Source organism: Enoplosus armatus, chromosome 23 (genome assembly GCF_043641665.1).
Source record: "Enoplosus armatus isolate fEnoArm2 chromosome 23, fEnoArm2.hap1, whole genome shotgun sequence".
Classification (NCBI taxonomy): domain Eukaryota; kingdom Metazoa; phylum Chordata; class Actinopteri; order Centrarchiformes; family Enoplosidae; genus Enoplosus; species Enoplosus armatus.
In genome coordinates, this window is record NC_092202.1 from 925581 (window position 1) to 940000 (window position 14420).

The following is a 14420-nucleotide window of genomic DNA, read 5'->3' on the forward strand; positions in this document are numbered from 1 at the left end:
ACAGTTAGCAGAGGTAGGTCAAGGTAAAGTTAGGTTAGTTAGTTAGTAGTTAAGGTTAGTGTAGCTTAAAAAGACAGGTAAGAGTGAAGGTTGAAAAGGTAACGGGGTTAATGCTCAGCTTAAGGCAAGTGAGTGGAAAAGAGACAAACACTGTTCTGGTAAAGTCAGTATTAACTGTTGAAATGCACTAATGTTAATAGGCGTTACAATACGTCACAATGAACAACACCGACATCACCATCCAAACATACCGTACCTGCTCAGGTGTGACAATCCACCCAAACACTCACACAGAACTCCACCCTTTCATTTAGAACAGGAAATAAATTATTTGAGCTGTACAGGTAATAAACACTGGTGTGTGTGTGTGTGTGTGTGTGTGTGTGTGTGAGGTAAATGGTTGTGGAAGTTCTCATTGTCCGGGTGGGTGGGGGGGTGTTTCAGGTCGACACCCCTCAGATTACAGTTGGTTCAGTCCGGGCTGCTTCAGGAACACTGAACCTTCAGGGACAGTCCACTGGAGCTGTGGGGGACAAACAACACAAACAATCAACAAATAAACAACAACAACATTATCTGTATCATATTACTATATCTTCAATCTATATACCTCTAAAAAAAATAATCATTAATTACAATTTAATAATAAACTCACTGTCAATATACAATTTAATATTAGAATAATAATGAAGGCAAAATGTATTATTCTGCTAATTCAACATCTAGAGAAATATATTTTCTTTTATGATACATCCTCATTTTCATTTTTAATGAACAATCATTATCAATATTTTATAAATGAACACTACAAATACATCCAAATAAATATTTCGTATATATTTAAGAAGTAAAATAAAAACATTTGGGCCACAAATAATAATTAATACCAGTAATAAACAATAATCATGATCGATATATTTAATAAATAATAATAATAATGAACGCAAAACTTCATTTTGTAATTAATAATAAAATAGATTTTCTGTACTTTTGAAATAAATCATAATATTTTTAATGCGTTAGTAATAATAAATAATTTACAAAGACTTAATTTATTACATAATATGTACAGGTAGATGATTATTGTTATGTATAACTTGTTATTTATTTATTATTATATAGTCGTGGTGTAAGTACATTCTTGGCTTTGGAAACGGTCAATCATTTTAACTCAAGGTCCACTTACGAGCTTTTTCTGGAGATTTCAACCGAATCTTTATCAGCAGATGATGTCTGTTATGGAAAAAGCTCGTAAGTGAACCTTGAGTGGGGGCTATTTTGTCAAATTGTTACTAATTAATTAGTAAATCAATTAAGTTTTTGCAGAATTATTTACTGAATTTTATTACTGCATTCACTTACAACAGTAATTCTTACTCATTTACCTTCTTCTTTCTGTACCTCCTCCTCCTCCTCCTCCTCCTCCTCCCCTCCTGCTCCGCCATCAGTCCTCCTCCTCCCCTTCACCTGGCCCATGCGCCTCTTCACCTCCTGCAGCAGCTCCTCCCTCGTCAGCCTCTCCCTGCAGCGCTCCACCCGCTGAGCCTCCTCCCTCTCCTTCTCCTCCAGCAGAGAGCGCAGGAAGGCGGCGCTCACCACCTCCTCCCCCTCCCCCACCAGGAAGGCGTTTTTGAAGCGGTTGTAGAGCATGGAGGCCTTGTCCATGATGGCCTGGTTCGCTCTATAGTACCGCAGCTACACACATAACAAACATGAAACAACACACACACTATATATACACACACACCTCACCATATATGATTTATCACACTGGGAGATCTTTTCTATTTTAATCTCTACTGCGTACCTTCCTCAGAGTGGAGACGAGCTCACTGTGTCTCCGGACATGTTTACACGTCACATAGACCATACTGAGCTGCTCCAACGCCATCAGACACTTACTGATGTCCTGGAAGACAGAAAGGGACGTCACTGTCACTTTGGATCGCATCGATGAATCAGGTTTCAGCAATTTAAATGTGGCTCCGACAGGTTCAGTAAGCACGGGCTTCAGATATACATTTAAAGCTGAACCTATGGGTTTGGCCACTAGGGGGCAGTTGAACTCCACACCAAGCAGAAGCACAATGAGTGTCTGTGGTTAGTTCACTGTCTGTAATAACAGGAGGAAAGACGAGTGTCTGTGGTTAGTTCACTGTCTGTAATAACAGGAGGAAAGTCGAGTGTCTGTGGTTAGTTCACTGTCTGTAATAACAGGAGGAAAGGCGAGTGTCTGTGGTTAGTTCACTGTCTGTAATAACAGGAGGAAAGACGACTGTCTGTGGTTAGTTCACTGTCTGTAATTACAGCGGGACAGTCGAGTGTCTGTGGTTAGTTCACTGCCTGTAATGACAGAAGGAACGTCGAGTGTCTGGTTAGTTCACTGTCTGTAATAACAGGAGGAAAGACGACTGTCTGTGGTTAGTTCACTGTCTGTAATAAAAGGAGGAAAGTCGAGTGTCTGTGGTTAGTTCACTGTCTGTAATGACAGAAGGAAAGTCGACTGTCTGTGGTTAGTTCACTGTCTGTAATAAAAGGAGGAAAGACGACTGTCTGTGGTTAGTTCACTGTCTGTAATAACAGGAGGAAAGACGACTGTCTGTGGTTAGTTCACTGTCTGTAATAAAAGGAGGAAAGACGACTGTCTGTGGTTAGTTCACTGTCTGTAATAACAGGAGGAAAGACCGACTGTCTGTGGTTAGTTCACTGTCTGTAATAAAAGGAGGAAAGACGACTGTCTGTGGTTAGTTCACTGTCTGTAATAACAGGAGGAAAGACGACTGTCTGTGGTTAGTTCATAGTCTGTAATGACAGAAGGAAAGTCGAGTGTCTGTGGTTAGTTCACTGTCTGTAATAACAGGAGGAAAGACGACTGTCTGTGGTTAGTTCACTGTCTGTAATTACAGCGGGACAGTCGAGTGTCTGGTTAGTTCACTGTCTGTAATAACAGCGGGACAGTCGAGTGTCTGTGGTTAGTTCACTGTCTGTAATAACAGCGGGACAGTCGAGTGTCTGGTTACTTCACTGTCTGTAATAACATTACAGTCAATTCATTAATATGAAAATATTGATGAATGCAGCTTTAATATATTAATATGGAAATCTGTATAATAATAATAATAATAATAATATGTAAACGCGTGTCTTACAGGGCTGTCAGTCTTCAAGGAAATCCTGATGTCTCCGTGGATCCTGTGCAGAGTCGAGTCCGTCAGCGTCATGGTGGAACTCTTCTTCTGCTGCTGCACCGGCTTCATCTTCCCTCCTGACGAATCGCTCTTCGTTTTACTTTCTTCTTCAGCGCTCGTCTGCTCCACGTGTGCTTCTTCCACTTCTTCTTCTGCGTTCTTTGTTTGTTCTGCCGTGGTTTTGTCGTCCTTCCTCTCCTGTGATTCCCTGTCAGGTTCTTCACTCTTCTCCTCTCTCTTCTTCTGTTCTCTTGTCGTCATTTTTTCCACCTCCATTTCGTTCTTCTTCTCTTGCTCCTCTTGATTGTTTTTCAGCGTCTCATCTTCGCTGCTTTTCTTTTGTTTCTCCTCTTCCCCCTGTCCCTTTTGGTCCGTCTCTACCTCCATAACATTCTTGTCCTTTTTGTCCTCAGACTTCTTCTCTACCTCTGCACATTTTTCCGTCTTTCTATCTTCAGATTTCTTCTCTTCAGCGCTCCCTCTCTTCTCCGTCTCCTTCATCTTTCCTGAACCCCTTTTCTTGGCTTCCACCTTGTTGCTTTCCGCCTTTTCTTCTCTGCTCGTCTTCTCCTCTTTGTCCTTCTTCTTCTTCTCCTCCGCTGCCGTCATTCCTCCCATTATGGTCTTTACCTGAACCCTCGATCCCTGTCCAGCCGTTGCTTTCACAATCTTTCCGATAATTTTTCTCCTGTCCTTCTTTTCCTCGCCTTGCTTTGTCTCATTGCTCCACGTGTCCTCTCCCTTCTCTTTCACGTCTGAGTCTTTCTTTCCCTCAGTGTTCATCTTGTCTTCCTTTTCTTTTGTCTTCACGTCATCTGCAGTTTTAGTCGTGGCTCTGTCAGTCTTCTGTTCATCCTTCTTTACCTCTCTTTTCTTCTTTTGGCTCAACACGTTCACCTCACCCTTTTCTTCTTTTTTAGCACTTTCTTTCTGTTTGACCAGCTTGGAGTTGTTTTTGTCTGTCACTTTCTTGCTGAGGACCGTCTTACTGGTGAAGGCTCTGGTGCCTGATTTCTTGGCGGTCACCTTGGAGACGGTTGATTCTTTGACGCGCTTCTTGTCTGCTGTCTTTTTAATCTCGACCTTCTTCTTTGCTCCATCCCGGCTTTTCCTGAAAAGTTTTGAAAATAAAACATTTAACGCTTCCTTTAACGACTGATTCAAATGTGTGTGTGAGTGAGTTTCTTACTGGGAACTCTTCATCGCCTCCCTCCTCTTCCCTCCTCTGCCGGCCTTCAGCAGACCTCTCAGAGATTTCAACAAACTCTCCCTCTTGGCCGCCAGCCGGCGCTGTCGCTGCACAGGAAAACAACATTAAAATCCAACAGAGGAAGTAAGACGTTTTATCAATGTTGTTATTATATTCTATCTTATTTCACATGTTTCGTCCCATTCATTACAATTAGCAGACATTTTACAAGAATGTCTCCTCTCAGGACAATCAGTGGACGCTTTGTCAAAGTGCGACCAAGAAATAATCTCATTCTGTCTGTTAATTAGTCGACTGTGGGACACACTGAGGTCAGTTTACTCGTTTTCCCCTCTACGATTCTGAATTGATGTTTCCATGTTGTCTGACCAGTCAGAGGAGCCTCCAGCGAGCCGATCCGATTGGATCACTCTCGTCCCAGAGGCAGGCAGCACCTCGTTATCACTGCTGTGAAACCTCACAGATCTGATGACATAAGCAGGAGCTCTCGACGTCTGCTGCTTCGCTTTGAACCTTCTTTTTTTACTTTATGGAAGTCACATTCTGCCCGCCGTCATTCTCACTCATCACTGTAAACTGAGCGTCTCTGGGACTGAAAACAGGACACCTGAAGACGTCATTTGGGCTGCCGTCTCTACATTTTACTTTGTCGTGTTTCAAATCAAATGAAAGAAGAGCTGAAGGAACTTTTCTAGAAACTGAGGGGAAGAGAAAAGTGAAGCTTTACCTCCTCGTCCACAGAGCTGCCTTCTCTCTCCTCCTCTTCCTCTGTCATCGTCTCTTTGATTGTCTCTTCACACTTTCCTTCCTTGCCAGCATCCTTTGTTTTCTTCTTCTTCTGTTCTTCTTTCTCCGCTCTCTTCGTCTTCGTCCCTTCACTCCCTCCAGTGTTCTCCTCCTCTGTCACCTTCTTCTTCTTCATCTCTTCTTTCTCTCCTTCTTCATGCTGTATTGTTTTCTCGTGCACCTCCTTCTCTTCCCTCTTCCTCTTCATTCCTCGGCTCTCCTCTCTGTTCGTCATCACTTCTTTATTTCCTTCAGTAGCATCCTTTTCTCTCGTTCTTTTTCTTCCTTCGCTCTCGGACCTCGTCTCTCTCCTCGTCTTCTCCTCTTTCTTTCCGTCGCTGTCTGTTTTCTTCTCCTCCTCCTTCTGTTCCTCTTTCTCTGCTCTCCTCGTCTTCATCCCTTGGCTCTCTGCTGACTTCTTTTCTTCTGTTTCCTCTTTTGTCATCACTTCTTTCTTTCCTTCTACAGCTTCATCTTGCTTTGTTTTCTTTGGTTTCTCTTCTTCCTCTTTTTTTCTTTTCGTCCCTTGGCTCTCTGATGTCGTCTTCTCTTTCATCGTCACTTCTGTCTTTCCATCACTGCCGTCCTGATTGGTTTCCTTCTGCACCTCTTTGTCTTCATCCTTCTCTTCTCTCTTCCTTTTGACTCCTCGACTCTCTGATGAATTATTTTCTTCCTTTTCTTCCCCCGTCTCCTCCTCCTCCTCTTTCTGTCCTCTGTCGTTCTTGGACATTTGTGTCGGAGCAGATTTTGGTTCTGTGGTCTTCAGTTTCGTGCTGACTGTTGGGAAAAAGGTTTAAATACTCAAACCTCAGTTGGTGCACTTTAATAGAATTGATCCTAAATATAATTGATTATTAGCAGTGTGTGTGTGTGTGTGTGTGTGTAGTTACCTGGAGGGGTCACAGCAGGACTAGCAGGTGTCTTCTTCTTGTGATGCTCAGCATCGACCTGACATAAAACAGAAAACATCAAAATGTATTCAAAGACTGACGTTAACGGTCAGTAAGCTCGTTAGCTCAGTCGCTAACGGGAGTTAGGGTTAGGGGTTAGGGTTAGGGTTAGGGTTAGTCCTTCATTACCTTGGACTCTGCAGTTCTGCTCCTGGTAGTAGCAGGACTTGTAGCCGCAGCCTCTTCAGTATCAGTAGTCTTTAATGATTTTTCAACCATGTCAGAAGCTGGTTTGGAGTCTGTTGCCTTTGTTGGGGCTTCGATGGTGCTTGGACTTTTCTTCTCAGTCGTAACTTTACTTGTTGTTGTTTCAGCAGCAGGTTTACAGTCTTTAGCGTCTGCATTAGTCTGTTTCTCAGCAGGTTTGTTAGGAGTGGTTTCACTCACGGAGACTTTGGAGGGAGTTCTGGGTTTTGCTGCTTTCTGAGGAGGCAAGAAAACCAACAAAGAGGAAAAATTAAGAATTAGCATCGGAGAAGGAGAGGAAGTGGACCTTGATTGTTTCTTTAAATATAAATTGAAAATGCACATAAAAACCGGCAGAGACACGTGAATCTAACAGGTTTCATTTCTCTCTCCGTACATCCCAAACTCCCTCTTACCTCCTTCTTACTCTCTGCAGAAGCGCTATTCGTAGTATTTTCACTTTTCCCTCCTGCAGGTGGGCCGCTACTAGCAGCTGCCTTCCTGCTTCTTGTAGTCGCAGCAGTCTCGGCAGCAGTGACATCTTTTGAAGTCGAAGCCTGTTCAGAAGTCTGTTTGGACTCTGGAGCAGATCTTAACGAAGCTCTTGTAGGAGTTTCAGCCACAGCAGAAGTTTCCTTTTTACTTGTAACTTTGCTTGGAGTACTTCTGCCAGCAGCTGGTTTACTGTCGGGCTTCGAAGGGGCAGATTTACTGGGAGTTGATTTGGTGGGGGTACTTTTAAGTTGGTCATTTGTAGTTTTACTGGTGGAAGTCGGTTTAGCAGGCGTAGTTTGTTGTGCTGGTGCCTGAGGGGACAACAGAACAGAGAGGGTCCTTTAGAACCAAAAATATGATCACTAATTGAACATGATTGATTAACTATTCATTTGAAAACATATCTTTGGGTTTTCAGTTTAAAATACTACTGTACTACTGAAGCGTCCAGACCTCTCAGCTGGTCTGGGATCAGGTCTGGTTGCTGTCCCCAGAGTCCATACTAAACCTGGAGAGGCAGCGTTCAGTTTTTATCAGATGTGCTCCAACTCTCAGTTCTTTTGAATCAAACTTGAGACTTTTTATTCATATCTTGCACTGCACTGGAGCGACACTGTCATTTTTATTCTACTCTTGAATCTGTTTTATTCCATTTTAGATGATTTTGATCTTCTATTTTACTTTGAATGAACTGTTCGGTGACATCCTGTATATATAATGAGTGTCACAGCGACTTTCGACCATGACGACTGAAACATCAGAGAGAGTGAGAGACGCTGACTTTGAGTTTACTCCCGACTCCAGGTGTGTTCTGGATCTCCCACATGCCCTCAGTGAAGCCTTTGATGCGGACGCCGCTGCCGTACTTCATCTTGTTACCGACGTAAGGAACGATGTTCTCTGGAGGGAGGTGACCTCTGAGGAAGGAGGAGAAATCAATCACAGTTCAACCAGTGCTGTCGATACGTTATCAGGGAAGTGACGTCACTGATACGTGTACGTACATCTGATGGGTCCCGAAAAAGTAGACCGGGACTCGCTTCTTGTATCCATCCTCTGACTTACAGATCTGAACACACACAGAAGAACATTAACTATCACAGCACAGACATGTACAACCGTGTCCAGTTATTTACAGTGTGTGTGTGTGTGTGTGTGTGTGTGCGTGCGTACCCTGGCGGGCCAGTGAGGGAAGCCCTTCATCTTGGCGAACACCAAGTCTCCTGGTTTGAAGTGGTCACCGTTTTTCCCGGGCATCCTGCTGCTCCAGCGCTCGATCACAGAACGGGAGGCAGCTGAAGACCGGCAGAGAACACAGACGTCTACAGAGACTAAACATTGGCTCATTCATATCATTTATTGGGTTGGTTATGAAGTGATCAGTTAACCACAGTGGTCTTAATGAAAAGAACCAGAGTTAATTACTAAGTGCATGAATTTATTGACATTTATATCAAATTTATGTCAGTACTTGCCAGTGGTGTATAACGACACTTCCTAATGATATCATTAATTAATCATTAAACACAACCGGGACCTGGATAATCTGCAGACAATGGATGGATTAACCAACTTCAAAATCTGTCCAGCCTGTCTTGAACCTCACTGCTGTCCTGGCCAACAAAGACACCCAAAACAAAAACACCTCTACGTGAAGAACTAACGGATCATCAGAAGAAGAATGAATGACAGGAAGAGAGCAAACCCTGGTGAGCTAGCTCAGGTCGTGGATCATGGTCTTGATTAATAATTTCACTCTGAACTGAATAACTGCTGTCTAACTTCATCTATATGTGCGTTTACATCTTACACCAATCAAGTCCAGCAGGTGAGTTTAGTCTGTTACAACCAGTTCAAACACAACTGTGATAGCGAATATCGAGTGAACCCAAGACTGTACTTCTACTTGAGTGACATCAGGAACTTTACTGTTAATAGAAAGAGTGTTTGAATGTTCACTTCACTGTTCACTGTTACTGTTCACAAACTCAATAGTTTCGTTTTCAGCAGCACGTTCACTCATTGTTTACAAATACAGGCATGCTAGCATTGAAGCTAACCTTAGCTAGCTTGTCGCCAGCTCTAAGTGGAGGATTGAAACCTGAGTTCTGCGTTGGTTTTATTAACTGTGTAACGACGACAGCAGCACGCACTCTTACCGAAAACCGCACGGCACTCTTCTGAAAACGTAGATAAACGTCTCGGGGCTCCCTCGGTGCAACAGGAGGCTTCTTGTTACTAAGCTACGCTTTCCTGCCCGACGCCATGTTGACATATAAGGTTGTGTCACGTGACTTCCAGCGTTTTCCCGCCTGCTGTTGGATCGTACCAATGAGCGCGCCACCTCTTCTTCTTCTTTGAGGTTTAACGGCAGCTAACATCCTTGACGTTGCATTACCGCCATCTTGTGGAGTTAGTTAACTCCTACAGTGTCTGTCCTTGTTCCTCCTCTCACGGCTACTTGTCTTCAGAGCTCTACTCCCTCTCACTCCCTCTCACTCCCTCTCACTCTCTCTCACTCTCTCTCACTCCCTCTCACTCCCTCTCACTCCGTCTTCCCGCATCCCGCCACTCATCTTCCTCACTAACCTCCATGCTGAACATGGCGTAAAAACGTACAACCTCCCACTATCCCACCTCAAGTACGGCTGTCACAAAATATAAAAACAGTGTTCTGGATGAAATCAACAATACTTCATTTAATTTACTGCCAAATATGTTTCCAGTCATAATAAAGAGTTTATTGATTTATAAATTCGCTTACTATTCCAGCAGCTATATGAACCACATACATACGTACATTTAATGTACGTTTTTAACTAATAAATACAAAGTTAAATAATGAATGTTTCTTCAGGACCAGAGTGTAAACCAGGCAAAGTGTAAAACATCAAGACAAAAACATCTTAACATCTGAAGTCAAGTTGATTTAAATGAAAATTAATAGAAGTCATTGGATGTTTTGAAAAGACGTGACTTAAACTAAAACACATTTCTTTACCCCTTTTTACATTTTAGGAACTATGATGTGTTGAATTAATTCAAACAAGTGGCACATATTAAAAAAACTATTTTAATGTTAATACAAATAAATTCTTTCACAAATGTAGCCAGCAGACATCCTTCTCTCTGCCTGTTAGCATAGGATACCAAAACAAAACTTTACCTTTAACAAAAAAGTTCTCAAAATACAAGCAGCCGTACAACAACTTGTACAAGAACTCATGCCAGTTTGTGATACATGTGGTCTGTGCCAATCAAGTGTTTAGGTTTGATACCCAGCCCTACCAGTACATAGTTATTATCTTAGTGTCTGAAGGAAAGAGTGTGTACTCCTCTGGGACATTCACTGTTCATCCCACCACACATTTGTGTGAAGAAATAAATCTTGTCAGCAGAATCACAAATGGTGGTTTGTTTCTCGGTCAAAGTCGTATATCAGAAACTGCCGGGATCAGAGGGTCAGTCCCATCACGCTGGTGTACACACTCCAGACATTGTGAGGCACTTCAGATGAACAAACAGCAGACACGTCTACTCACTTATGTAGGACTAAACCGTCTGAAGGTGCAGTGACGACACATTTCAAACCAAATGCAACTGCGAAAAGCAGTTCAATCGCTGCCACTGTCGCTGTCCTCCTCCTCCTCCTCTTCCTCCTCCTCCTCTTCTTCCTTCTTTTCCGTTTCCTCTACAAGTCCTGAGAAGAAGTCGTTGTCTCCGTGGGCTTTCTTGGTGAGAGACTTCATTCGGCCGTCTTTCTTCTTCCTCTTGCGGTATTCGTTGACGGTCGTGTTGGGCAAACTGGAAATGTCCCAGAACTTGATGAGCTGGTCGTGGGCGCTGCTGGCCAGGAAGCGGGAGTCCCAGGACTTGGCGAGCTCTTCGATGGGTTCGCCGACATGCTGGCCGATGCAGCCGATGACCCGGTTGGGAAGGAGGTTGATGGCTCTGATGAAGGACAGACAGAACTTTACTATCACGTTATAACACGTTAGTAACCTGCCATGTGGTGAGAAACACTGAGCATCAAATTAACAGGCGACAAAAGTAAATTCCAAAGTGCGACCGATGGACCCCTGAGACACACTTTCAAAAACAGCCGGCAATCGCAACGTTAAGCCAACTCACCGAATGTACCCGTCCATGGAGGCCGTGCACATGATGTTGTCTGTGACGGGGACGATGCACTCCACCGACTCTGCCTTGATGGCGAAGCGATCGCTGGTGGCTCCAAAGCCGTTCCAGTTGAAGATGTAGATGGTCCCCTCGCTGGAGCCGCAAACCACCTTCCTGCCCCGCTTCATCAGCACCACAGAGGTCAGATCGCCGCTCTGGTACTCCGACAGCAGCTCGAACCTCCGCCTCTTGATGTTGAAGACGCCCATGGTACCATCACCACTGTTGTATTATATCAAACCAAATTACTGGTAATGACCTGATAATCACAATAAACATTATTATATAACATTATAAATCTTATTACCTGGTAGTGAGTAGGATCCTCTTGGCCTGGTCCACAGTGATGTCACTGATGTAATCCTCGTGGTGTTTCAGATCCATGATGGCCGTCCCCTTCCTCATGTCCCACACCTTCAGAAAGACAGAACAACGGAAATTAAGTTACAGCTTGAGGATGGAACATTTCAAATCCTTTCAGCATGAAAGACCACCTCAACCATCCACAGACCACCAGAGGTAGACCTGGACTAACTTTAGTGGAACTGATGATATGATCATATCAAAGTTTCATCATTGTTTTTTTTGAACATCTGGACCACTAAAGCCTGTTTCATACCATCAAAGTCCATTTTACACCACGAAGAAACTTGGACCATTAAAAGTCCATCTTGGACCGTTGGAAGACCAGATTAGACCACCAAGAGACCATTTTAGACCATTTACAGACTATCTTAGCCCTTAACATCTCAGACCATTTAAACATCAGCATGGCGCTTTAGACCAGCGCGCCCTGTCAAGTCAGATCTTGGACCAGCAACCATCAGCTGCTGGACGTTTTGTCGAGATAAACCTCGTTAAAACAGCTTGGACACAGTTTTAAAATAAGGAATACTCGTCCGGACCTTCAGGGTGCCCCCGTCGTCTCCGGTCGCCAGTATGTTTTCATCCACCAGCAGCAGACTGTTGATAGGAGCCCCGTGCGCCCCGCGGATCCTGGTGACCAGCTGTCCCCGCTCCGCGTCCAGCAGGTGGATGGCCTTGTCCCGGGAGACGCTGTAGAGCTTCAGTCCGTCCGCGGAGAAGCGCACCTGGCGGCATGACTTCATGTGGTGTCCGGACGACCACAGCTCCCGGTTCTCCCCCTCCGTACACGAGTAGGAGAAGGCATACACATCCCCGTCCACGTCCCCGCACACCAGGATGTCCCTGCTCGGATGGAGCGCCACTGTGTTGGCGATCGCCTCCAGACGGATGTCCTCCGGGGTGTCTCGGATCTTCGGCCCAGGCGGCTCGCCTTCGTCCTCGTCTTCGTTCTCATTCGGGTCTGGGTCCTGACCTGCCTGTTCTGAGTCTGAGGTGTCTGTGTCTCTGGTGGTTTGTGGAGCCTCTGTTTTGACTATTTCTGGAGGATCTGTCACTGTGGATGCGATCTCAACGTGTTCTACGGACGCTGCCATGTTGTTTGCTTCTTCTCTTCTTCTACGCTGAATAATGGCAGCGTTACCGGTGGAAACACGTCATACTGCCCTCTACTGTGCTTTCCAGGACAGTGTATGAACGTAACCAAAGATGACGTAGCAAAATGGGCGCTCACCATTGGCCGGTTATCCAGCCAATCGAGAGTTAATGCGGAAATGACACATGGACGCTAAAGATGGCGTCAGATTCAAACGGCTCCTGGATCAGTGTTGCTGTGAGTGTTTATAAAAGTTTACGACAAGCTATTCACAAGTTCTCCTTTTAATGTTGTCACGCGAGCAGTCCCGTGCTGGTTAACGTTGGTTCGGAGCAAACAAAGGCGTTAATGTTGAATTACACCGTGAAACGGGCTTTGTTCGGGTCGGATTCGGAATGGGAAAATAATTCCATTCACGAAGTGTTGGAATTTGATATTGCCTTGTTGACTGACAAAACTGAGGACATGACATACAAATACTTAAAACGTTCAGCGAATTGAAACGGCTTTCTGTTAAATTCGGCACATAGTAGATCCACCGAGCAGCTCTTAACAGGAGGGAAATCAGCTGTAAATTGTTAACATTTACTGAATGCCGCCCTGCACTTGGTTCAACAAAGATAGTAAATTATATGAATTGAAATTATGTGGAAATCAGCGATCCTTGGTATTTATAACGTTTGCCGAATTGGAAAGTTGATCTGATTGATTGGTAAATAGTCTTAGCTCTTGTTATAAAATGTGTATAACTCGGACGAAATTATGGTGAGTACTTACTAGATAGATTTGTAAATGGAGATCGCTTTCGCTTCATGTGAGGGGCTGAGTGCGTCTGCTGGCAAGGCAACATCAGCAGCCAAGCAACCAGCCTCCCCTGGTACCCAAACAATCTCCAGGGTCTCTGCCGTTTGTCACGTGAAATAAATATTCAAATATATAATATATATCAAATGGCTTCAGACTGTCGGGAAAATGTTTCAATATAAGATGCAGTTAGCTAAGAAAATAAAAGTCGCCTTAAAGAGCTAATGAGCAAAAACGTGTATGTCCGTAATAATGTAGATTTGAAATATATCTTCAGGGTTACTAAAGTCAGACCAGCAGCGGAGCCATGCAGACCGAACCAGCGGAGCGGAGGAGACGGCCTGGCCGGGACAGGCGCGGGGAGAGCGGGCATGACCGAGCAGAGCCGCGGGGGACCCAACCGAGAGCCGCGGTCAGCTCTGCCAGGAGCTCCGAGGAGGAGACACCAAGGTGGGGAATTCTACTACTATTGCTACTGCTGCAACATGTACCTTTTTTAAAACCATCATTTAAGTATGTTTAATGTGGCCGTGTATAAACCAAACAACGGCTGTTGAACACTGAAATATTATTTTCCAACCAATATTTATATGAGGTGAAAGGTATGTACGTCTTTTCTGTCATGTCCATCTTCAAGATCCACCCACAAAATCTCCAGCTCACTGGTTATGTTTTTAAAGCTCAGTTGTACCGAGTTTAGTTAAGAAAAGACGCATATTCCTTTTCAGGTTGAAGGAGATCATCACCAGCAGGCAACAGAGAGACAGAGGAAGAAGAGCAGAAAGTGAAGAGGAGGAAGACAAAGAGCGAGAGAGAGGAGGAGGAGGAGGGAGGGACAGGAGCCGAGGAGATGGAGGACGGAGGACGGAGGTGAGAGGCAGGAGGGCGGCGTCAGAGGGAGGTGAAGAGGGCGAGCAGTCGGGGAGGCTGAGGTGGAGAGTCCATCAGCTGGAGAAGGAGAAACTGGAGCTGACCTCCAGCCACAACCAGGAGGTGAGAGACACAGAACGGAAAGGACAAAATAACTTTATATCATTTATGACTATTCAATGATGGTTGTTTTGTTGACTCTGTGAGGAGGCACAAGTACAGTACATGATTAAATGTACTGAATGTTGCTGCACATAAACACATCATGGAAACAAAATGTTTTGATAAGT

At 44.3% G+C, this 14420-nt stretch overlaps 3 protein-coding genes across 3 annotated transcripts in view; 1 reads left to right on the top strand and 2 right to left on the bottom strand.

The window, feature by feature from the left end:
- Positions 1-249: 249 nt before the first annotated feature.
- LOC139305548 (hepatoma-derived growth factor-related protein 2-like) lies at positions 250-9039 on the bottom strand. The gene is given in 13 exon segments (XM_070929429.1): positions 250-523; positions 1489-1695; positions 1808-1909; positions 3150-4299; positions 4378-4484; positions 5126-5964; positions 6078-6135; positions 6267-6556; positions 6730-7180; positions 7600-7735; positions 7823-7887; positions 7992-8140; positions 8978-9039. Coding segments are annotated over 12 exon segments (3552 nt in total). The 5' UTR covers positions 8076-8140; positions 8978-9039; the 3' UTR covers positions 250-460.
- A 1393-nt stretch (positions 9040-10432) lies between these two features.
- On the bottom strand, positions 10433-12487 carry wdr55 (WD repeat domain 55). The gene is made up of 4 exons (XM_070929461.1): positions 11903-12487; positions 11305-11411; positions 10950-11219; positions 10433-10769 (listed from the first exon to the last, which is right to left on the bottom strand). Exons 1-4 carry the CDS (start codon positions 12455-12457, stop codon positions 10433-10435), a joined length of 1269 nt encoding a protein of 422 aa, XP_070785562.1. The 5' UTR covers positions 12458-12487.
- A 156-nt stretch (positions 12488-12643) lies between these two features.
- ccdc171 (coiled-coil domain containing 171) overlaps positions 12644-14420 on the top strand; it is a 13006-nt gene continuing 11229 nt past the window's right edge. The window contains exons 1-3 of the mRNA XM_070929428.1: positions 12644-12693; positions 13538-13710; positions 13989-14253. Coding sequence (XP_070785529.1) covers positions 13568-13710; positions 13989-14253 — 408 coding nt within the window. The 5' untranslated portion in view covers positions 12644-12693; positions 13538-13567. The remainder of the gene's footprint in view (positions 12694-13537; positions 13711-13988; positions 14254-14420) is intronic.